This window comes from Plectropomus leopardus, chromosome 23 (assembly GCF_008729295.1).
Source record: "Plectropomus leopardus isolate mb chromosome 23, YSFRI_Pleo_2.0, whole genome shotgun sequence".
Classification (NCBI taxonomy): Eukaryota; Metazoa; Chordata; class Actinopteri; order Perciformes; family Serranidae; genus Plectropomus; species Plectropomus leopardus.
This window is the reverse complement of record NC_056485.1, coordinates 7,323,302-7,346,724: the sequence shown is the minus strand read 5'-3', so window position 1 is coordinate 7,346,724 and position 23,423 is coordinate 7,323,302. Positions and strand designations below refer to the sequence as shown.

Genomic DNA, 23,423 nt, shown 5'->3' with positions numbered 1-23,423 from the left:
ATTTTTTTAAAGTATATTTCCCCATCAACATCTATATTCCCAAACACACACACATGTCCACATTCACACACAAACCATACACCCCAGTCTAATGTGAAAAAAAAGAATAATAAATATTAAAAAGATTATTTTTTTCATACAGGTGAAATGAAAACACTGTCACAAACAATAACATTTGTTTTCTATCATCATGCATTTCTCTTTCAGTGCTGTCAGGATTATTTTTTTTATTTTTTTGTCTACGTCAGTTTTAGTTCTGGGACTAAATTCTTCTTTATCGTTAATTACCTCACAGACAGTGGTGATGAGGTTAGTAACAGGATGAAACATACAAAAGTGCCTCTCAGTCTGTGATTGATCAAGCATAAGAAAAAAAGTAGAAATATAAATACTTGCACAAACGGTACTTGTGTCTTTTTAAGCTGCGTTACAAAAGAATGAACATTCGTAGTTCTACGTACTTTCAATTGAAGATTTGATTGTGAGTGCTGTTGTGCTTCTTTTAGCATGACCGTGTGTGTTTGTGTTTTGAGTGTGTGTGTCTGCATGTATGGTTGTGTTCGTTATGGTTCAGAATAAAGGCAGAATGACATGGCTGTCTTAATCGGTATCACACACACAGACACCATACATGCTCACATGTGATGTTTACAGTATCTGACGATGACATGAGGAAGAGGTATCTCTTATATCCAATTGAACCCAGTGTAAACTTCAGATAAGTGTGTGTGTATGTGTGTGTATGTGTGTGTGTGTGTGTGTGTGTTTGTACCTTGTATGTCTGCATGATGGTTTTCATGCACAATCTATAAAAAACTTGATGATTTTACTTGTTTTTTCTATTTCTGATGTATTTTAGCATGCATGCACTTGCATTTTGTTCTGGTTTCTCCTAAGTCTTTATAGCTGTAATGGTTGAGAAAAGTCCAATGGGAAAAAATCTTCAATAATGTTGCCATGTTAGAGCATCCTATTGAAATTATAAATGTGTTTTTGCGTTGATGTAATCCTACTTTGTGAATGTTGTTTTTCCCACAATGTTTTGTTCTTCATGCATGTAAACATTCACCTAATCTAATCAAGTGTAAACAGTGACGCTGTGCCTGGGTCTAGCCTGCTGTCAGCTGACTTTTTTTAACCAACAGGACAGAAGCTAGAAAACAACAAACCTAACTATTAGGAATAAAATTATTGTTTATGAGCAAAACAGAGGGAGCAGAGCACAAGATCGATTGAAACAGCTTAATTGAGGGGATTATTCTTAGTCAGATTAAAGGAATCGCTAGAAATTTTGGAAAATATTATTTGCTTTCATAGACTTGTTAAATTAAGCTGCAAAGAGTGGGTCAGAAAACTAAAACAAGAGCTGAAAGATGCTAAAATGCAGAGAGAACTCCCAGAGTTGGATGATAAACTATTGATTAGCTTGACATGTGCCACACACAGCTGTGATCTCCTGCTCTGCTCCCGTCTCAAACTATTCTGCTGTTGACTTTCTTGTAACTTGACTAACTCTTGTAATCCGTAGCGAAGGGGTGGAATCCGAGGAAAGATTAGCACGGCTCTGCTGAAGGTTTCAACTCAAAGCTTATTTTATATTTTCTAAATCCCTCAGAAATCTCTGGGTTCATCCCCATTACTGCTGCCACACAGACTCAAACGAATCCAGGATTGTCCCTTAAAGAAGTTTTTCTCTCTTGCAGGAGAAAATGCACATCCCGTGTCTTTGCAGAGTTTAGCCGTCTCTACACTGTACTGTGCGTACTGTGTTTCTAACACCTTTCTGTGTGTATAAGCGCTTCTCTGTATCTGCTGTATGGGTACTTGCACCCATATAGCAGATACATCGTCTTTATGTGTTTATGGTGGTGTGTATGTGTATGTGTGTGAGTGTTTGTGTGTTTATTTTCAGAGCAGCCTCCCCAGCACCACTCCCTCTCTGCTCCTAGCTTCTCCTCTCAGGATCTCCAGGAAGCCCAGTTTGGTCAAGAACTCCAGCCTCTGACGGTCTGTTGGCTGCACCTCACAGAACACACCCTGAGAACCTGCACACATGGTTATGAAACGTGTTTTTTTTAAACTGTTAAATCACAATCTTGCTCTCTAGCTGCATACAAAAATACACAAACTTATACTCATATGCAATAAGTAGAGTCAGGGGTTCACTGAAAAATAATGAACCACACACAACCTGTTAGTCTGAGGTAGAATGTCATTCAAATGTTTAAAAACACAGAATTTCAAAATCCAGGATAAACATCAGCTCCACCACAAGTACATATGTTAAATATATATATTTACGAGTGTCTATTTGCACCCTAGCTTCAGCTATTTGGCTACTTACACCTACTACAACACCTTATTATAGATACCGCTGTGTGCTGTGATTGGCTAATACTCGTCATGCTAAAGTGGTAAGATCAGAGGTGGTCAGTGTGAAGGTTTTAATAGTCAATCTTGCCCATTCTCTGAGATTAAAGTGGTAAATTACAGGGAAAAACTCAAATGTACTGCCAGAAAAGTCAGATGATGTATAAAAGGCAATACAGTCAGTGGAGAGAGTAAGATGTGGATGAATGGGTTAAGCTCAGGACTTTCACACAATAGGCAGGACTGAGAATCCTGTGAGAGTCAATGTTTGTTCATTATTTTTACAGAGTTGACTTGTTTTCAGTTTTAAGGAGGAGCTGCTGAATGCACACTGTGTACATAAACTTTGCCCGAATAGCTGAATAGACTCATTAGTGTTAATGTCATTTGATAGAAAGCTCAGGAATAAAGCTACACCCTGGTGTAAATAGCCACCAAATAGCTGATAGCATCTGCCAAAATTAAACTATTGACTTTTATGGTGTGAAAACATTTTAATGAACTTGAACGTGAATGTGTTCACATTAATGTTGTATTACAACACTGCTTCAACCGCGCATATTTTTCTGCTCCTCTTACAGCCTCAAACTGGTGAACACTGATGTTACTATCTACAAAAGTCCTCCAGAGAAGCGTTTGACGAACTGAAACAAGGTATGTAAATATTTTTCACGTCTTGTTGAACCATATACCTTCACTTTGTCAGAGGTGATGGTTCATGATGCTTTACCTCAGTTTAAAACAAGACACACCAATACACTAACTCAACACCCTGTCTTAACCATCATAAGCGAAGACAAGTGGCCCCTGGGCACAGGTATGGAAAGGGCCCCACCACCTCTCCTACACAGGAGCAAGAGCCACAGACTGACTGGTGGTTTTGCATCATTATTTAGTCATTAAACATCTTTATGGGGTTCATGTCTCTTTGTGGACATTTTGTTTCTCATTGTAGTTATTTTGAATCTCTCAGGTGTAATTTTTTTTCTCTTTCTGGCCAGTACGGGATCACTGACTTTTTGCAAGTCAGGATGTGCACAATCGGCGTGTTCAGTAATCAATCCATGCTTACCGTTGGCCTTAAGTGCAGTGAGCAGGGCGGTGAGCAGTGTCCGGCTGACGCTGATGTCAACCAGCTCAGGCAGGGCGTCCAGTCGCAGCTGAGAGGGGAAGTGATAGAGGAGAGAGTCTGGGTATTCTCCCTGGTCCTCCTCCATCAGCTGGATCAGGTCCTACACAGAGTAAAGCACAGATGCAAGGACACTCTCACAATGTGTTGCCAAAGGAGCTTTGTCCTAACCATCTTAAATTTTGGGACTTTTTTGTCAGTGCTTGTTAGATGGATGGTTGAGGCACAGCATGTGCCAAGCATATTCCCATGTTGTTGTAGTTTCCAACAGCAGCCACTAGGTGATACTAATGGACCATTTTTTACTTAGCGTGCCTTGTAAAACCTCATTAGACTTTCAAGTTACTGAGAAATCTAACCACAAATTACATAAAAACAAAGTATAAAGACTACTTAGCAAAAATTCAAATCACAACAAATTTATTTTAGCATACTTTTAATGTTTTATCAACAGTCTGCGCTGTATCAGCAGCTTTTATTTTGTAGACGTAGACCAGTATGATTATACTAATGTACTTCCTGTCAGAGAAGCCAGTATGCAGTTTTTCCTGGCATAGAACTTGCAAGCAGAGAGGTTTTCTCTTCCTAGTCTTCAGGTCATAAAGCAAATAATAAGGCACAGTCAGCGATAGGACGGAGGGAATAAGTCACAGAAAATGTGTAATTTACTGTATCAAATACTGCTGCTATATTCCCACATCTAATAAAGCAGAAACAGATGCCATGAAAACGCTTCCACCTTCACACACCTGTAGCTGCACTGTGAATGACAGTCATTCACAGTGGGAGAGTCAGTGTGCAGCGTGACGCGCAGAGTGGGCAGATAAGTCCTCCTAAAATGTCAGGGACTGACTGTCCCTGCTGCTCTGTTTGGCTCTGTGCCTGAGATCGCTCAACTGTTTGTCATGATGAGTAACAGTGACGCTGTAATCAAGGGCATTCTCTACTTCCACTATACTTCACTGTGAGTGTTCTATATTCACAATTGTGTACTTATCAAAAATAATTCAATATGTCTTATCAATCAAGTGGCTCAAAAAATAATTTAAATGAAATCTTGAGTCCAGTCTGTGTGTATGAGTGTGTGTCTTTGGTTTTGTTTACCTGTGTATGCCACCTACCTCCCACTAGTGCATCACAGAAGGATCCAGATGGTGCAACTGCAGGTATGTTGAAACATCTCTGTGCATAAATTCAGTTGAGTGTGTCTATAACTCTTTGTTTTTAGCTGTGTTACACTGCTGCGCTCTTCAGAATGACACAATAGTTATGAATTTATATGCCAAGTTTAATGAAATACTTACCTGCGTGTTGGGGTGTGTGTTGCCCCCTTTAGGCGGGTATTTGTCTCTCATGGCAGGCATCCAGCTGGCCTGGCACCTCTTGGCAAAGGAGCGCACATCCAAGATGCCCAACACGCAGCCACACACACCCAGCTCGTCCTCCAGGATGAAACTGTACTCCGGGCACAGTGCCAGGCACGGCCCAAGACATCTGTGGAAATGAGAAGACATTACTATTTGACAAATATGTGAGTACAAACTAGTATTCTGATATGATTAATATTTAGCATGAAAATGTTTTTTGCAGTGTAGAGGATTACGCTCTCCTCTTTATCGCTCTTACACACACACACACACACACCTGTCTCCTATAACATCTGGATGAGCAGAGGTGGACTCTTGGCCGCCCTGAGTCCTCAGGTGGAGTTGGCGCACCATCCGATATAACTCCAACTACACACACGTAAAATGATTATCATTATCATTGAATATCTTTGAAAGAAAATATTATAATTCTGTAGTTTCATGCCCCAGTCTATTTGGCCACATGTTTCCCAATTGCATGTGTTGGACTAAAAATCTACAGGTGACTGAACGATCTGAATCCTTTAAAAACTGTTTAATTTTGCAGCATTTCTCCATATAAGGATCGTACTGTGACACTGGCTGAAAATTCCATAAATCTTCCATGACTTTCCATTACTAAGTCAGAGTGTATGCACGATCTAAAAATGTCCTTCCTTCCTGGTTCGTTCCAAGTTTTATTTTTATTCTAAAGACAAATAGTGCGGTTTCCACAGCAGCTATGCTTACATTTTGCAGGTGATAAAGTGATAGTGCGTACTGTATTGTGAACAAGGTACAAGGTAGATTGATTTGTCATGTTTTCTTAAACGTGGTTTTGACCCTAAATCCTGCTACATCTTTTGTACTGATATTCCATGAATTATCCTGGCGTTATGTGCGAAACAATAACGTGTGGGAGTGAATTCTCTCACCTTGTCCTTGCTGTGGTAGGGCCTGATGTTGTAGAGACGAGAGGTAGGGAAGAGAGGAGGAGGATGAGTGAAGAGTTCACTGCTGCTGCCTATTGGGAGAAGCATCTACACACACATGCACGCACGCACACACGTGAGCGAACAGACAGAAGTTACAGGCAGGCAGTTACAGAAAGATTGAAATTCAGTGTCACAAACTTAAATTTTAAAAAGGATTGATTAGCAACATCTAATCAAAATAACATAACTCACACCCTACCTGCACTTCCCCAGACACACCCCCTTTGAACGCCCATGGCTCTGACTCCACTCCCAGTAGGTCTGCCCCTGTGGTCTTACCGCACCCTACCACAGACAAGAACCAATCGCAGTCAGGGGACATGATGTGGTCAGGGCCGATGGAAAACGAAGGCTCAGTTAAATCAGCTTTAAATATACATGCCGGCATAAAAGTTCAGTGTTTTACAGCATGACAGCTACACGAGAGATGTGGGCTGAAATTATCTTCTTTTTTCATGCTGGTGCTATAAATATTTGAAGCGTAACTGGTGGTTCAGTCCTTGCCACACTATTATCTGCTGAGCTCCACTGAGCTTGTGCTGAGATATAATGATTGGATGTTAATAGTGGGAATCTTTCAGACTGAATTTACTCTAGATAAGAATGATTTGTGCAGCAGAGGCTACTTGCAGTTAGTTAAGTCGGGGAAATGAATATATAAAGAGTTTAAGGTTGTGCCTACTCACAGTGGAAGCAGTTCCTCCAGGTGCCCAGCGTGGAGCTGTCGCTCAACACTCGTCCATCTGAGTGAGACAGGTGAGCAGGGTTACATCATTAGATTATAGTATAGCATAGTGTCATAGGGTACTATGTTACAATATAGAGCTACAATACTATACCAAAGTAGGGCTGGGCATTAGGTTATAGGAGAATAGATATTGTGTTAGATCTCTGTAGTCTTTTCCTGGTTTTAAAAGCTGCATTAAGTAAAGTGATTTAATTTTCTTAACTTACCAGACTGTTCTAGCTGCTCTATTATTGGCCTTTTCAGTTATAATATCCAAATTACTGCTGATTATTTATTAAAAATCGCATTATGTACATATTTTATGGAAGTACCAGTATCTAGTCCTACAATATTGGGGTATTTTGTCAAACATGTCATTAGATCATTCTACACTTTAAGAAACTATACAAAACTATGCTATAATATACTGTACTATACTACACTATACTATATCAAACCATCATATACTATACTGTGCTATATAAAACTATAAGAAAATGTACTATAAGATATACTTATATATACAATATGAAATATACAATACACAATATGAAAAGATAGCCAAGCATACCAAGCCAAGCTATGTAATTCTATTTTATATATTATACACTCTGTATTCCCATAGTTCCCTGCTTCTCTTTCCACTCACCCAGCCAGCATATGAATGCTTTTGCCAGCAGAGCCGTGTTCCTCAGGTCCCACACATAAGGGTAAAGGTCGTAGAGCACTGCCCTGTTGGCCCCACCCACCACGCTGCAGTGGAGCTGTGCTATGTCTTCACACAAAGACAGGACCCTGGAGGAACGGCCACGCCACTCGTCAATCTAAGGACACACACACAAGTATGTAAAACACTCACATTAAGAATCGTGCACGCCACAATTTAACAAGAAATCTGCACAAAACCCACACTGACCTTCTGAGGCGTTGTCTTTTTGCTGTTTGCGCTGACCAGGTGGCAGTTTGCTTTCAGCCAGGTCAGGTCCTGCAGCAGTTTCTGGGCAGATGGGCCATGCTCGTGGGGTAGATAATAAAGACCAACCAGCAGCCGCACCTGGGACTCACTTAGCAGGCCCTTCCCAGCACAGAGCCCCTGACCCTGGGCCTTCTGTCCCCTGCCTCCAACAGAGGGTGCACCAGGCCTGGATCCTGGAGGTTGGTGATTGGGTTGACTAGGCTGGTTTGACCTCCTTCTTTCACCATCACGTCCGTCGGTCTCCCCCTTGACCTTAGTAGGTGACGTTGGAGGTGAGCTGGAGTTCAGGGGGAAAACAGGAAGCTTGGCCACGGCGGAAGATCCGCGAAAGGTGGAAGGGTAGTCGGATCTGTCAGGAGTTTTGCAGCGAGTTGTTGTAGCAGAGGAACGCTGGTCTGCTCGTGAGCTCTGTCGACCTGAAATAATTTTTAAAAAATAGGTTATGTTATTAAAGTTCTAATTTTTAAGATCTCAGTTTCATTTGCTTTGGCAGCACCTATGGCGATAAGTGGTAATTGCAGATGTGGTTCTAGTTCTCGTTTCTCAGAGATCCAAATCAATCAGTTGGCAATTGTTTTTGTTTCTTTAGATGTAGACTTGTTTTTGAAGTTTCATCATTTGTAGTCATTGCTCTTTTCTTTGTTTGTTCAGCAATCATCAAACTTTACCCGCAATGCTAGCAGAAACCGGGAAAAAAACAGAGGCTGCTTCACAAACCAATGAGTTGAAGACAATGAGTCTGTTTTGTGGTGAGTGATGGAAAATGTGTTAACTCTGCATGTCTGCATTAGTTTTTTCTTGTAAATGTTGCCATAGACAGACCGGTTTTTAACTCTCCACCACAACTGTGTTACCCCACTCAGCAATTGATACTGGCGTAACAGACATGTATTTAAATAAAAACATTAGAGATTATTAACAAATGTAATACTGTGGCCAAAAGACATTTTTAGGCCACCTTCAAAATTTCAGTTTGTGGTCAACGGTGCAGAAATGTTGCAGTTAAGGTATACACTGATTTAAGTTATCCACTCAGAGGTCATGAATATGACTGAGAAGTTAATTGTTTGAGTCCAGTTAATGTGACACACATATATACATATATAATACTTTACCTGCTTGTAGTGGTTGGTTGAGTTCTTCCATCCAGTCATGAAGTGCAGCAGACAGAGCTCTATCAGGACAGTATTCACACTCCTCATCTAGAACATAAAAGCATGGTTGTATTATATAAGAGGATTCTAAATTACTCATATTCATACAACACACAGTACAGAGAACCACTCTCACAGTCCTCAGTCTTTGGACATATTTATATGGACAAACCTCCCCCCACACCAGTCATACCTCTACATTATGTGTAACATTTATGCATGACTTGAAAATAAGATACACAACTTTTATCTTCTAAAGAACCAACACTAAAACATGACATTTGAAACTGTTGTTTTCAAATATAGCCTACTGTACGTAAGCTGGAGATAAAGCATTATTATGTCTCTGTTTGGAAAATGATCAGAGGAAATGAGGAAAATATAGCACCAAAAAAAAAAAAGCCACAAAGAATGCAACAAAATTGCAAATTCGCGTTTGTATGCCTATGTAAACCAGCCAAGATGCAGTTACATTTTATAATCATGCCTGTGAACACGTCTGCTTCATACTCATCTTCCCCCACAGCACAGGAGAGCTATACAATCAGCACAGTCTCCAGAACAGTGTCATTCATTCGGTATCTTTTTTTTCTCTGTTATATTTATTTTGGTTTTTCAGGAAAATAAAGTATAAAAAGTACCAATTACTGACCAGTACCAATTCAGCATCTAACCAAATATCTCCCCCTCTGGTCCTGAGATATGATACTGAGTAATGGCCAGAAAATTGTTTTAGCAGATCATTATGATGTGAAGTTGACCTTTTGTCATTTTAGATATAAAAATGTCATTACTTAAATATTTTATCCTGTTTGACATTTGTGTGAAATGTTGTCAAAATTAGCATACGAATTCTTGAGTTATGGCCCAAAACATGCTTTGTGAAGTCACAGTAACCTTCACCTTTGACCTTCAACCACCAAATTCTAATCAGTTCATTCTTGAGTCCAAGTGGAAGTAAAACTTAAAGAAATTCCTTTCAGGCATTCTTGAAAGAATGGGACAAAAGAGGTCACAATTACTTGACTTTTGACCTATGACCACAAAAATAAAATCACTTCATTGTTGTGTCTAATTGGAAATTTATGGCAAATTTAAAGAACTTTCCTGAGGGCATTCTTGACATATCGCATTCACAAGAATGAGACAGACAAGGTCACCTTGACCTGGACCTATGACCACTAAAATCTAATCAGGTTATCGTTGAGTCCAAGTGGATGTTTGTGCCTAATTTGAAGAAGTGTTCTTTAGCTATCAGGTTCACAATAATGGGATGGACGAAGGGACAACCCAAAAACATAATGCCTCCAGCCATGGCTAGCTCCAGCGTAGAGACATAAAAATGCAATCTTTACCAACTAACACTGCTTTACAGTGTCTAGTGTCATACATCATAAAACATCGAGCTGACATCAACTTCAGCTCCATGCTTAAATGCAAATATAAAAACACAATTACATGTTTCATCTAAACTGATCCTACTCTAACTTAAAATTTTCCAACTCCAGGAATAAGACACGTACTGCTTTTATGTAATATTAGCCTAATTTGGTCTGCGCCACTATCCATAAAGTTAGATCGTTCACACACAAAAAGACTGGATCCTGTAATTACTTCACATACTACCCACTCACTCCCCCATCCCCTTCCATCTCTTATAATCATTAAAATTCCTCTTCCATTTCCATCCACATCACAGGCCTCAGCCTGCCCTTCATCTCTTTCCTCTTCCCCTCCCTTAAAGCCCATTTCTCCTCCAGCCCTCCGCCTTGGTTCTCCTCCACAGAGGGACGTTCCTCTCCTCTCGTTTCTTCCTTCATCACACCACGCAATTATTCCTCCATCACCACCTCTCGCCACCCGTCTTCAGAACATTACACGCTACAGTGGTTTTCTCTCCAACATTTTTTTTATCCAACTCCCTTGTTTCTGCTTTCTTTCTCTGGCGCTGTTCTCATGTATTATATTATCACAGTAAATTAAAAGCAACACATTTAAACCAAATGTCAAATTAAGGTGATGCAAGAGCTTTTACAGCTCCGCTATCTAAGAGCTGTAGCACAAAGTTTCACAGTCTACAGTTCGTAATATATGCACTTTTTGTGAAATATGATTGCATCAGGGAGCTATGATATCTCAACTAGTTGTGTGAATAGATGCACTTTGCTTTGAAGGTTGATGATTGTTGATGAAATTTGTGGCAATGGGATTCCAATTAAATGCAGGAAGAGATACCTGAATAGATACAACAACTCCTTCATCTTTCTGTCAGTAAATCTCCTAAAATTCAGGACATTAAGAGAATGTAAAATAAGGGGCTGTGTTACAGGTATTTGAATGCACTTTATGTCTGTTGCCACACTATGTATTTTTATGTTGCAGCCTGTTGTCTAAGACAAATTTCCCAAGGGACAATAAAAGCAATCTTTTCTTGTGCAACTCAGTTTTAGGGAACTATTTTTATCCAGTGTAACAACAACTGAAGACTTATTGAGTAACTTTGTCCAGGACAACAGATGGAGCTTTAATTCCTACAAGTTAAATTATTTTTTAAATAATATCACATGAAATTGTGTTAGTTGCCAAGCAACACTGGCTTATTAGACATTTCGACAGGAAGCAATGGGACTAACTGTACATGTCTCTTGTCTGTTGGAGCTAATATTAGTTTATTAACTCGGGACATCTCCTGTCTCATCACTGCTACTTCCTCTTTCCTTCCAGCTGCTCATTAATTCTTTCTGCTCCATCCTTCCCTCCACCGATCCCCTCACCTTTCCTCTCCTCTTTTCCAGCTCGGTACCAGCTCCCCAGTGAATGCAGAGGGATGTAATTGGCTTCGAACTCGCAGTTGGGGTTGAGTAACAGGCCTCGAAGATGGCTCCTCAGCTGAGGCTCCCGGCCCTTAAAAGGTCCCAGGAAGAGACGTCTGGAGTCGTAGTCATTAGCGTGCAGGTTGTCCCAGATGAGCGGCGGGCGCTGGAGGACGGACTCCACCTCAGCCAGGCAGTCTACAGACAGTTTCCTGGAGATGACCTTACTTCCTGTGGGACCAAGAGTGAACGGAAAAGGTTTGATAAACACAAATCCAAATCTGAGACAAGAGGAGACTGAAATGAAGTTATTCTCTGCTTATTCCTAAGGCCTTTTCAGACATACCAGCAGGGGTGGAAGAATTACTTTTACTGTTGTTACTGCAACAAAATCAGAATCTGAATTTTACAAGTACTAAGCTGCTGGAAATATGGCATTTTAATAAAACCAGGATGTCTATGCAGTAAAAAGACCCTAATACTTTTTAAGTTGGTGCCACATGACAAGAGAAAATAGAAAAATGATGCTTTTATTAGAAGCTGATTCTACAATAAGTTTCAGCAGTAGAATAAATGAGGCTTAGTTATGCTTAATGCACAAGTCGGGTTGTCCTTAAGTATAGATTTCTTATTTACTGTTAGTAATTTTTGTGTAATTGTCTGAGTTGTATCCTCTTTTCTGGCTAATTCTAGTGAATCAGTGAAGTAATCCATTGTATGCTGTCTTTGGAAATGGAATTTATTGGTAGTTTGGACATCAGGCATTATGTTGCTGATGTTGACTAGTATATGCAAATGCAGTAACATTTATTTATGTAAACTGTTTGCAGCATGACATTGTTTCCTCCTGGCTTAATCTTGACACTTTTTATTTTCTAAAACAAGCAGTGTAACCCATGCATGAACACGCTGGAGCCCCAGAGGGTTCACAATTTAATTTTCAAGGAAAAATCATTTGTGAAACATGATCCTGCCATCATATTTGGTTATATAAACAGCAGTTTGCTTTCCTGTGCTGTAATGTTGACACAGAAAGTGAAAAACAAGCATAAATGCTGTAGCTTACCATGACATATCACCAATGAAAAGCTTCTAATGTGAAAAAATAAAATTAGCAAATTATTTTTAAAAATTAACCTAAAAGAGAGTAGATAATTTGTGTACATGAGCACTATATTTCCATATGGTGTGGGCGGATGTGAAATTGTTTTTTGGTCTTTTGGAGGTTGTTGGTGGAATCGTGCCGGCACTTATTTACATGCCATTTGCATTTGTCAGTATGTGCTGTTATTAGCCAAGAGACGGCAGGTCAGCTAATGAGGCTGAGAAACAGAAAACAAGAAAGTGACTGGTTTATGTCTGCAGGAATACAGCCTTATTATACAGCGGTAAAGAAAACAGTCAAAATGTTTGATTTCTACAAATTACGTTATCATGAATCATTTTTAGATTTCATATTTATGCTGAGACGTGTTTGCGTTTCACCTGTCCATATCACTGTTATGTTTGGCAGCAGGTCCTCTCCAACAGTCTGCAGGTAGGGAGACTTTGATACACTGGGAGAACACAGAGATCCACAGTACTCTACAGGGGAGACAAACAGAGGTACATTTCATCAGATCTGTCAAGTTTTATAAGATTCTTTAGATTAAAGACATTCAGATTCAACTCAGTTCAGCACGCCTACCTGTGGGGCAGAAAAGGAAGACAGGTGGTTCCCCCAAGTACCGATAGATCTCATTGGTTACAGTGACCTGAGCATGAGCGAATGAAGAAAAGGCCTCGCTGTCAGCCTGACACATGGAGTGGTCGATGTCATCAAACAGAATGGCAAATGCCTGGCAACCTAGGTCTGACACCTGGAGAGAGAGAAGAAAAAGAGGTTGTACGTGAGAGAGAAAAAGAAAAGCTCATAAAATGTTACATTCCTGCAGTGTTCAGTGCCTTGTTGTGTCACGTACCTGTCTCAGCTTGCGCTTTAGGAGTGTCAGGTCACAGGAAGAAGAGAAGACGATGTCCTGACCAGGAGAGAGGGCGTAAACAAACCTCAGGCCTCTTGACTGAGCCTCCTTTATGAGAGTACGTAACTGACCTGAGAGCAGGAGGAGAAAAATCTTAAATTTGAAACGGAGTTGTTCCGATGCCAATGCTAGTATCGAAAAAGCCTTCGATACTGCCTAAAATGCTAGATCGGCCAGTAAACAAGTGGGCCCATCTGATACCAAGTAATTTATTGATAAACTTAATAGTAGTACTATTCTTCAGCGGGATTCATTGTCTATATGTATTTGGACATGTTTAACATAGATTTTGTTAATTTTTCTTTAATGCAGTGGTTTCGGTATCGGCCAATGTGCAAACCCAAGTATTAGAATCAGTATCTGGAAGCGATAAATGACATGGAATATGAAATTAAAAGGGAGACAAAATGAGACAGTTTGGCCAGAGTTTTCAAAAAATACTGAAATTACGATTATGTTTCTGACATCTAAGGAGATTCAGCTTGGCTCGAAATGACCAGGCCTTCAGACTAACGCCACACAGTCTCCCGGGTACTATAAAAATAATATAATGGGTAACATAAGACTTGTTGACACCTTTTAGGGAGGTAATGAAAAATAAATTTACCAGCAATTTCAAACAAGGCAATTTTATATTTGGGACAGTAAATATTGAGCCTCTTTGAGGACAAAATGTCCCGGGGCAGATCTGGTACAGATCTGAAACAAATTAGTCTCAATACTGCAGAGAGTCTGCCTCAAGTGACTCACCTTTCTCACTCAAATAGTCCAACTAACCAACAGAGGTTGGTAGCGAGTTGAGGTGACAGAATCCAAAATGTAAAATCTACACGCAGTTCATCTTCACTGATTATACTTATGATGAACTGACAAGAACACTGTTGACATATGACACTTTTATTGTGGGTTTCTAGATTTATGTGTTTTTGCAGACTGTAAGGAATTGTTAATATGTCACATTTCTTAAAAGTATTTGACATAATGTTTTCACCAGGAAAAGAATTGGAAATAATCTCAAATGGGATCCAGTTGTTGTCTTGCAAATATAGTGACACTGCTCCAGTCTGTAAAATCTTAAAGTGTGTGACTAAAAACTCACATTGTCTGAAGATGTGAGTGGGTATCATACTTTAATCTTTCAAAATTATAATCAAAACCTTTTTAAAGTCTTGCTAGGCATAAATAGGAAACCTTGGATGCACACATGGTTGGATAAATTGTTGAATAGCTAGATTGGGCAGTAGGGGTGGGGGAACAAAATTGTATCTTAATATTGCAGTATTTCACATGGCATTTAAATTACTGATATCTCAAATACAAGTTAAACTTTTAATAGCTTACTAGAATAATAAAATCAATTGCTTTTTTGGTCCACTAGATATGTTTTGCTGCAATAAAAATGACTGAAGTAAGACGAGATGACTTAAAACTTATTTGATAAAACAGATGTTGACAAAGTTTTTCTTTGGAAATGTAATATGCAGTTGAAAAAAATGTAATAATAAAATGAAATATATGTTGTTGCAACACTCAGTATATTGAAAAATGTTTAAAATCACATTTATATTGTATCGTGACTTAAGAGTTGTTATATTATCGCATCATTGGGCCTCTAATGATTCTTACTCCTTATTGAAAGATGATAGATGGATGAATGGGATGTTCTTACCCTCCTCCTCATGGGAGTAGACTTCTCTCCACAGCAGTCTGTGTTTGAGGTCATCTTTTGGGCCGTACAGGTAGGTGTTCAACCCCCAACTCTGCATCCTGGCACAGACAGACATGGGGGCGGTAACATGTGTTACTGAAGGTTTAAGTAATTTCACTGGTAAATCTGTGAATCTGTAACAAGAAGAAAAATTAGAGACGGTCCTTGTCAACCTCTTTCAATCGGTGCTTGATGTAAGCACTTTTTGACCGCCAAAATATGTGCTTTTTTGTTTGAGTGTGAGCACTTTATTGTGCATCTTTATTCTGAAAATCACTTTTCAGCTGATTTTTAAATACAGTCGATTACTTTGTATATTCATTGCATTCATTTCATATCGCTTTTTCCACAGTTTGATGCCACAGCTTTAGACGGGTGAGACAGGAGCCCTGGAGATTGAAAGGAGGAGCAGAGAGAGGGAGGTGAGGACAGACGGAAGAGGATAAAAAAAAAAAACTGAAAAACAACAAGCTGCAAGAAACAGATCCGCTGTATCGATCGTGGGGCTCCATGTTACAGTTACAGGAAATGACCTCCTGAATTATAAATAGAGCATAGTACTAGGAATGAAACAGTAGCTGCATCACACACACAATAACACGAATACTGCTCTCTTTCTCTGTCTGTCTCTCTCTCTCTCTCTCTCTTTCTCTCTCTGGACAGAAACCAGCTCTCATCGTCCTTGTCATTTGTGGGTGGACTATGTTCTCGCTCCCTGCTTGATTTCCTGGACAGATGGTATGTAAGTCGCCTCCACAAAGATGCAACCTACCTCCCTCAAACACACAATCAGATACACACACATTTCCATACTGTACACACATGCGCCGGCCTAATGTGCCGGACTTATGCAACACTCATTGTATGAATTTTGCTTGCACCCCACACTTGAGTCTAACAAAAGCTGCTCTAAAAATAAATCTGGAACCCACACGCTCGAGCTGCCGAAGACCAATTCAGCCTCAGAGTCAAGCAAGTATCATCTGACTATCAATAGAAGTTCATAGTTACAGACTGTATATTTAATTACAAATATTATACAGTTTATTACACCGTGAATAGGAGCAGAAGCAGTGTGCTTTATTGAGTTGGTGTGCATATTTAAGAGCAGATGAAAGCAGAGAGCAGAGGGAACAACTTATCTCCGGGGATGGAGACGGCTGTCACTATTGGTTGTTGAACTTCAAAACTGTGCCACAGCTCCCAACAGGGATTTATGTCGCTTCACTCATTTGTAAGATCAGTGTGCCATCAACAATTAATTGGTCCCCTACTAACTGCGAGGTATACACAGGGGGTAATATAAATGTACATGAAAAGGGAATGGCAAAGCCTTCATTAGTGAATTCATTGAAACACTGTAGGTCCCACTATAACTGTGGTCATATTTTAGTTTTTACAATCTCAGAACACATCTGCTATCAGTCTGACGACAGCTTAGCCTCTGGAGGCAAGCGCTAATATTTCTGGGGCTCTGGAGTTGCAAGCAGATATCCGGATAACAGATATCAGGGCCAAGACTTCCTCTTCCGTGTCATGTTGTTTGCAGTCTGATTGGCAAATTGAGATGCAGTAATGGAGTTGAGAGATGACGTCTACAGCTCTGCATATGAATGAAGTAGGGCTGTCAAATGACTCATTTTTTTAATCACGATTAATCACATAATTTCAATGGTTAATTGCAATTAATCACATTTTTTAATCACGTTCTCACTTCCATTAGTTTGTGTTACAAAACAGTTAGAAAGTCCATAATGACAAGGCAAAGCAATTCTTACCAAACTGTCTTGGTTTGGAATCAAAAAACTGCACGGGACTATCATAAAGTGGCCATGTGTGTAAAGGGGAGACTTGAGGTTACCCACAGAACTCGTTTTCATTCAGATATCAAATCAAGAGACTCGACTGTGAAATGACCATGCCGTGTTTTCCATCACCAAAATTATTTTTGGGTTAGGGTTGACAAGCTAGCATGACATGGATGGTACCATTGGACTCATTTGGTCTTCTCATTTCATATGATACCATCACTCATATATACACCATACATATCAAATAAAGATGAAATTTAATCAAGATAAGTTACTGTAGTTCCCCTAATGGCCACTTGAGGCTGGCTCCCAAAGGGAGTAAATCCCCAAAGTCCCCCATGTTAAAATGCCCAACTTTACAGCACAAATTAACATGTTTACAGCCTGGTACAAAAACAGTTTTGGTCTCTATAGCGAATAAAAACAATCATGACAACTGTACGTGGGCTGAATATTTATATAACTCGTCCATTTACATTATATTAAGGCTAAAAGTGACACATAATTAAGGATGGGTCCACTTTGAGTAACAGGCTGTATTGATGGCGTAGCTGCTGTCTGTGAGTCAGATCCAACCCTCGCTCCTCCACAGCTTCCCTCTCTCGTCCATATATGGTCACCTCTGTCTCAAAAACACCAAAAATGGCTGTCCACAAACCAATGGGTGACTGTGGCTACATCCATTATTTTATACAGTCTCTTAAAAAAACCAAAATCCAATCGACAATCGAATTGTCAGACAATAGCCGATTTGTTCTGAGATTACATTTCAACCAATGTCCTGTTACGTTTTTAATCTTAACATGAATTGTTACCAGGATGCAGCTAAAGCATGCTCAAACATAACTGGTTACTCGTATTCAGACTAAAAACAAAAACTAGATTGCTTATGATACCAAAATCTTGTCCTGTTGCGATTCTGAATTCATATTTAGATATATGTTGATGGATATTATGATTATTATGAATAGGCTACTGATCCCCCAAAGCCATTATGACTGTGTTTTTCCCTTTATTACGCTTTAGTAATCTCCTGTAGTTGACTGTCATTAAAATGCTGTGAGCTGATCCAAGCTGAAAGCGCTTGTGTGTCTTCGTGAGTTGATGTAACTGTTGTGGCAGTCTCAATAAGGAGCTGCCTTGGTATTGTTTAGTCAAGATTCAGAGGGACTTGGCTCATGAGCTTGCTGACTTGATTTGGCTTATGGTCTCTTGGAGCACTACACTGTATGGAATATTTGATTATCTCGGATGCTGATTTTATCTGGTTTAAATGGCTTTTGTTGACAAATTTTACATTGTCATGATGGTTGCAGAAGAGAGCCTATTGCTGCACTACAATGGTATGAGTGGATAACATCTAAAGAGTGGTTGTGCTGAGCAGCTCCCTGGTGTGAAGGTCTCTGTGTGGAAAAAAAGATGCTGCTAAATAAAGAACCACGGTCACAGCAAAACCTTCCCTCTGTAAAGGCTAAGAGGATGATAAAAATATACTGATTCTTCTCTATGAGGCAGCAGAGTCTGCCAGAGTTTTCATTCAATACAATGCTTTTATTGTAGAGTTTTAGTGAGTCATGGTCCTCTAAACTTGTTGGATGTTTTTAAATGGACAGACTGCGAGATACTGAACATTAAAAAGCCTGGTGCTACAGCTCTAGAGGCTTTACTTGATAGCCAATCTGACCCTAGAAATAAAAATTACAGATACAGACATGTAGTCCTGATGATGACTCTAGAGGAAATGTTAAAGGGACAGTTCACTCCCAAATCAAAAATCAATATTTTCCATCTTAAATGTAGTGCTATTTATCTGTCTAAATAGTTTTGATGTGAGCTGCTGAGTGTTGGAGATATAGGTCGTGGAGAGCAGTGAGGGAACTCAGCTTTTGGTGCTTAAAACGCTATATAGTTTTATTATATTGGAGAAAAAGCAGACATCTTTAGGGCCGATATCTCCAACACTCAGCAACTCACACCTAAACGATCCAGACTGATAAATAGCACTACAGGTCTGTAACAAACGTTCATGATACTTACACATTTTGTTCAGCAAGATAATCTTCACACATGAACGCCTCTTTTTGGATTTCTGAAGCCAAATGCAGTCGCCAGAAGTGAAAAGCTATTGCAAGGCTAAAACAAAGTACACTATGTTTGTGTTGCCACTGCACTGAGGCTGCAAAGCCGTGTTCTGCGCAGTTAAGGGTAATGACATTATGTACTCTCATTTAGCCACTTTTTTTAAGCTTTCAAGTTTGCGATTAGCTATTAACTGATGATTTCATGTCATAGAACAAAACGTTTAAGTCTTTAAAGCTTGTGTTAACCACAGACATTATTTCAGGCTTCTAACGAAAAACAGAGGGAACCGGAGGTGCTAAAACGTTAACAAATTTCTGGGTTTTAGGACTCATTACTGGGGTTCTCCACAACAAAATGCAGTATCTACCCCTCACTCTCCCCCTCCTGTCATCCATGGCAGAGCCTCAGGACTGAGGATGAGCCTACCCTTTGCAACAGAGTCATTCTGCACCAGTGATTTCTCTCACGTCTGCCTGGCGCTGATATAGAGGCGTGCGACTGCATTCAGCCCACAGGCGTCAGGTCAGTGGCTCCTGAGCTCACGCTATTTATGTGAAGAGCAGCCACAGGAAAAAAACATCCCCTCTGACCAGGTTGACAAGACATATGCATGGACACCTGTGCTCACATACAGTGGTGACAGACTTACCACTGAAAAAGAACCTTCCTCTGGTCCATAGTCCAAGGCCTCCCATAGAAACCTGCAGGGGCAAAATAATGTTAGCCCAGTTTCCCACTGTTTTATATTAAAACACACATATGCATGGTCACTGAATATCCACAATATCATACCATGGGGCACTTAAGCTCTACTATTTTTTTCGTTCCAAATTCTGTTGCAATTAATCACAAACTGGACAGTGATCAGCTCCTGGACACAGTAGATACACACATAGAAAGCGATGCAAGGCCCCCATACTTGGTCACATCCCCTCTGTGTTTGGCAGAGGCATAATTCATCTCCAGCTCCACTCTCCATCACATTTTCTATTTTTAGAAACGAGAGCATCTTCAGTGTCCCTCTGCCTCCTTTGTGTTTTTTGAACGTGTGTGTGCGCGCCAATGTGTGTTTGTACAGTAAGTGGGTCATAGTGAGAAGTAAATCTCATCCACTAAATATCCAGACTGCTTCTTTCTCCTGTACGCACACTGAGGAGTGTGTTCTTCAGTCTGCATGTGTACGACGTGTGTGTGTCCTGCAGAGAGCTCCCCACCAAGCCAAACCTAATTATTAACTCTGTTGGATGCCACCACATGGGAGTGGGAAACAAACAGGTTCTAGAGGTTGCAAATAGGGTTTGTGTCTGTGTGTGTGTGTGTGTGTGTGTGTGTGTGTGTGTGTGTGTGTGTGTGTGTGTGTGCTATTGCTGCAATATTGCAATATGAATAACCACAGTAAAAACACCCCAAAGGACCGTGAAACTCGATTTTCTGAGAATCATGTGGCACTAAAGTTGAGACTGTGAACAAACAGACTGGTGCTGAACAATTTAATTAAAACAAATTTAATAATAAACAATTATTTAAGTCATTTTATGAAAAACATATGCCAAAGCATTTGCTGGTTCCACCTTCTCAAATGTGGAGATTTGCTGCTTTTATACATTTTCTCTCAGTGTTACTTAGATATTTTGAGTTTTTGTACTGTTGGTGGTTTTTCATTATTGTTTGGTATTTCATAGATTTAATTAATCAAATAATTAGCAATAAAACAGACAATATATACAACGATGGCTGACACATTTGCTCTTCGTACATATCGATCTTTTCTCACCTTTGCCAACAGTTTTGAAAGGCACCTTTCTGTCCACTTGTGATCACATGAAATCACAACCATTTCCATGACAACTACTCAACACAATATATAAGGCTACAAATTTTCACATTGAATATTTTTATTAGTTGTGCAGTTGTCTGGTTTATCGCCTGCTCCTCACTATTCAAGATTGTTATTGTGTTTTGGAGGTAGAAAAAATAGAAATCCTTCAAATTTCAATAAACAGAAAACAATATTTTTGTTTTCTTGCCAGGATCTGTTCTTGGAGCATGAAATTAGATACATATTTGTAACATATTTTCTCTGTATTGTGTGTGTGGTTGTCATCTCTTGCAAATATCAATTTCCTCTTTTTCACCATTGTCTTTAGTAATTAGACTGCATCCTGCTTTGCCATTTATGTTATTAGTATCTGCACTGCTTGTGTTGTGTTTTTCCCCTCCTGCTCTTTATTATTGTCCTCACCATAATTATCCACATTACTTTCAACATCATCTTCATTTTTGGCACGTTTTAAATTGTCCCCTTCTACAAAATTTTCTTCCATTCAGTCATCATCATTAACACTAATGTTCTTCATCTCATTCTCTTTCACTGCATCTCCACTACTGTGATGCCATCCCAACAGTATCATCCCAGTCTCATGACCACATCTCAGTCTTCACCTCCACCATCACTGTCAATATCACCACTATATATTAGCACCAACCATCATGCTGAGTATTTCCTTTCTTTAGGCTGCAGCCCTGGAACCAGACATTACTGAATCCTTTTCACCGCCTGCTCTTTGATCTCCACTCCAAGCCTGACTGATCACCACATCATCTAATGAAGACCTTTACATCCCTCCATACGTTCATATTACCACTCCCACGCCCCCTCCGCCTACAGTAAATCAATGCTCAAATGTAGGTCAAACGGTGGTCGTTCAGAATCGTCTCCCCTAGGTAAGAAAAAAAAAATCACATGATCTTACAGGAGGTCAGTTATGAAGTCGGCCGCTCTCTTACCTTCCACCACCCCACAAAGAAACTGCTTCTTCTCCTCCATCCTGTCCTCCATCCTGTCCTCCGCTTCCAGTCGTCCCCGAACGAGCGAGGGAGGACGAGATGCTCTCCCCGTCTGTTAGCTTAGATACCGGGGATATTCTTCATGCTGCTCCTCGATCTGCCTCCTCCTCCTCCTCCTCCTCCTCCTCTCCCCTCTCCTTCTCTCTACAACGCTCGTGTTCTCGTGCTGCGTTCAGGTACTCGGCGGAAAATCCTGCTTTCACGTAAAGCGCTTAAAAGACACACACAACAAAAAAAAAAAAAAAAAAAAAAACAGAAAATGTGCCTGAGCCTGCAATAGAAGTCGTTTGTTGATTTTATTCGGAAAAATTGTAAGTTTATCCTATTATTAAGTTTACTGGTAAAGCTATTGCAATATGAACGTGACTTAATGTTTTACAGCTGTTAAATATTACTTTACATTAGGTTAACATTTGATCATTTAAAAAAAATAATAAAGGACTGATCGTTATTTATGAGATGAGGGTGGGAGAGGAACTGAGGAGCAAATTATGTTTTTTTAATTAGTACTTTGAGGTACGTTCCAAATGTAAAGTACTTTGCAAATTAAATTTTATTATTATTTATTATTATTATTGTTGTTGTTATTATTATTATTATTATTATTATTATTAGTAGTAGTAGTAGTAGTGGTAGTGATGTGGCTTAGGGGAGAGACATTTATGTGAAATACCCTCAGAAATACCCCAAATCACACTGTATCATAGTGAAAAACTGTGAAAATGCTTATTTATGGTGCAGGCAGGGTCATGAATTTTTTTCTTAGGTCCCCTAGGGAGGCTCGGGGAAAAATATTTGTAGTTCCAGGGATGATCATGGTAAAAAAAAAAAAAAAAAAAAAAAAGAAAGAAAAAAAAACAAACACACCCTAGCCACCCCCTTCTCTGACAAATCAATTACAGTCCCCTAACTTAATTTGTATAACTAACTAGCATTGGTGCCATCAAAACAAATAGAATAGGCTTATGCTGAAATAAAGAGACAACAGTATAATAGCAATAATATAAAAAATAAGGCTTCACAATTAAATTGAGTAAGCTGTCTAAATAGGGCAGAACCTTAATTGGCTAATAGTCTAAATCGCAAAACAAATAAGTGCAATTACTGCTTTGTCCTTTGATTTGTGATATTCAATACATATTCATTAATTTCATGTGCATATAAAAAAAACAATAAGAAAGAAAAATGCAGGGCAATAGACAATTTTCAGACATTTGACCATAAAAAGAAAGCATAGGTGTGTTTAGTGACGTTAATAAATAACGGCCGTGTTCCATTTAGGTGCCTTGCTGTCAGGACCTTGGTATTGTGTGGGCTGCCTCACTTGTTTGGGTTATTCCTACACGTAATGGAACACAGCCGGTATCAATCAGTTACACCTGTGTTTTTCTATTTTGGCCAAAAACAGGCAGATGGACACAACCCTGGTGGAAGTTAACTCATG

General features: G+C 39.6%; 1 protein-coding gene across 1 annotated transcript; it reads right to left on the bottom strand.

Annotated features, from left to right (window-relative positions):
* Nucleotides 1-131: 131 nt before the first annotated feature.
* Nucleotides 132-22,077, bottom strand: si:dkey-183c6.8 (protein O-GlcNAcase). Its single transcript, XM_042512354.1, has 17 exons — nt 21,920-22,077; nt 19,782-19,833; nt 15,201-15,298; nt 13,472-13,602; nt 13,198-13,369; nt 12,996-13,094; nt 11,472-11,741; nt 8,659-8,745; nt 7,484-7,959; nt 7,217-7,391; nt 6,527-6,583; nt 6,040-6,125; nt 5,781-5,885; nt 5,144-5,235; nt 4,804-4,993; nt 3,443-3,602; nt 132-2,045 (listed from the first exon to the last, which is right to left on the bottom strand). Exons 1-17 carry the CDS (start codon nt 21,969-21,971, stop codon nt 1,909-1,911), a joined length of 2,439 nt encoding a protein of 812 aa, XP_042368288.1. The 5' UTR covers nt 21,972-22,077; the 3' UTR covers nt 132-1,908.
* Nucleotides 22,078-23,423: the final 1,346 nt, after the last annotated feature.

Excerpts from the sequence above, each read along its gene's own strand:
- si:dkey-183c6.8 (XM_042512354.1), bottom strand. The coding sequence starts at position 21,971 with ATGGAGGACAGGATGGAGGAGAAGAAGCAGTTTCTTTGTGGGGTGGTG. Across the intron at positions 8,746-11,471 it reads TGGAAAAGAGGAGAGGAAAG|ATGAGGAGTGTGAATACTGT; the intron begins GTGAGGGGATCG and ends TTTATGTTCTAG. Across the intron at positions 5,886-6,039 it reads GTGTGTCTGGGGAAGTGCAG|ATGCTTCTCCCAATAGGCAG; the intron begins GTAGGGTGTGAG and ends ATGTGTGTGTAG.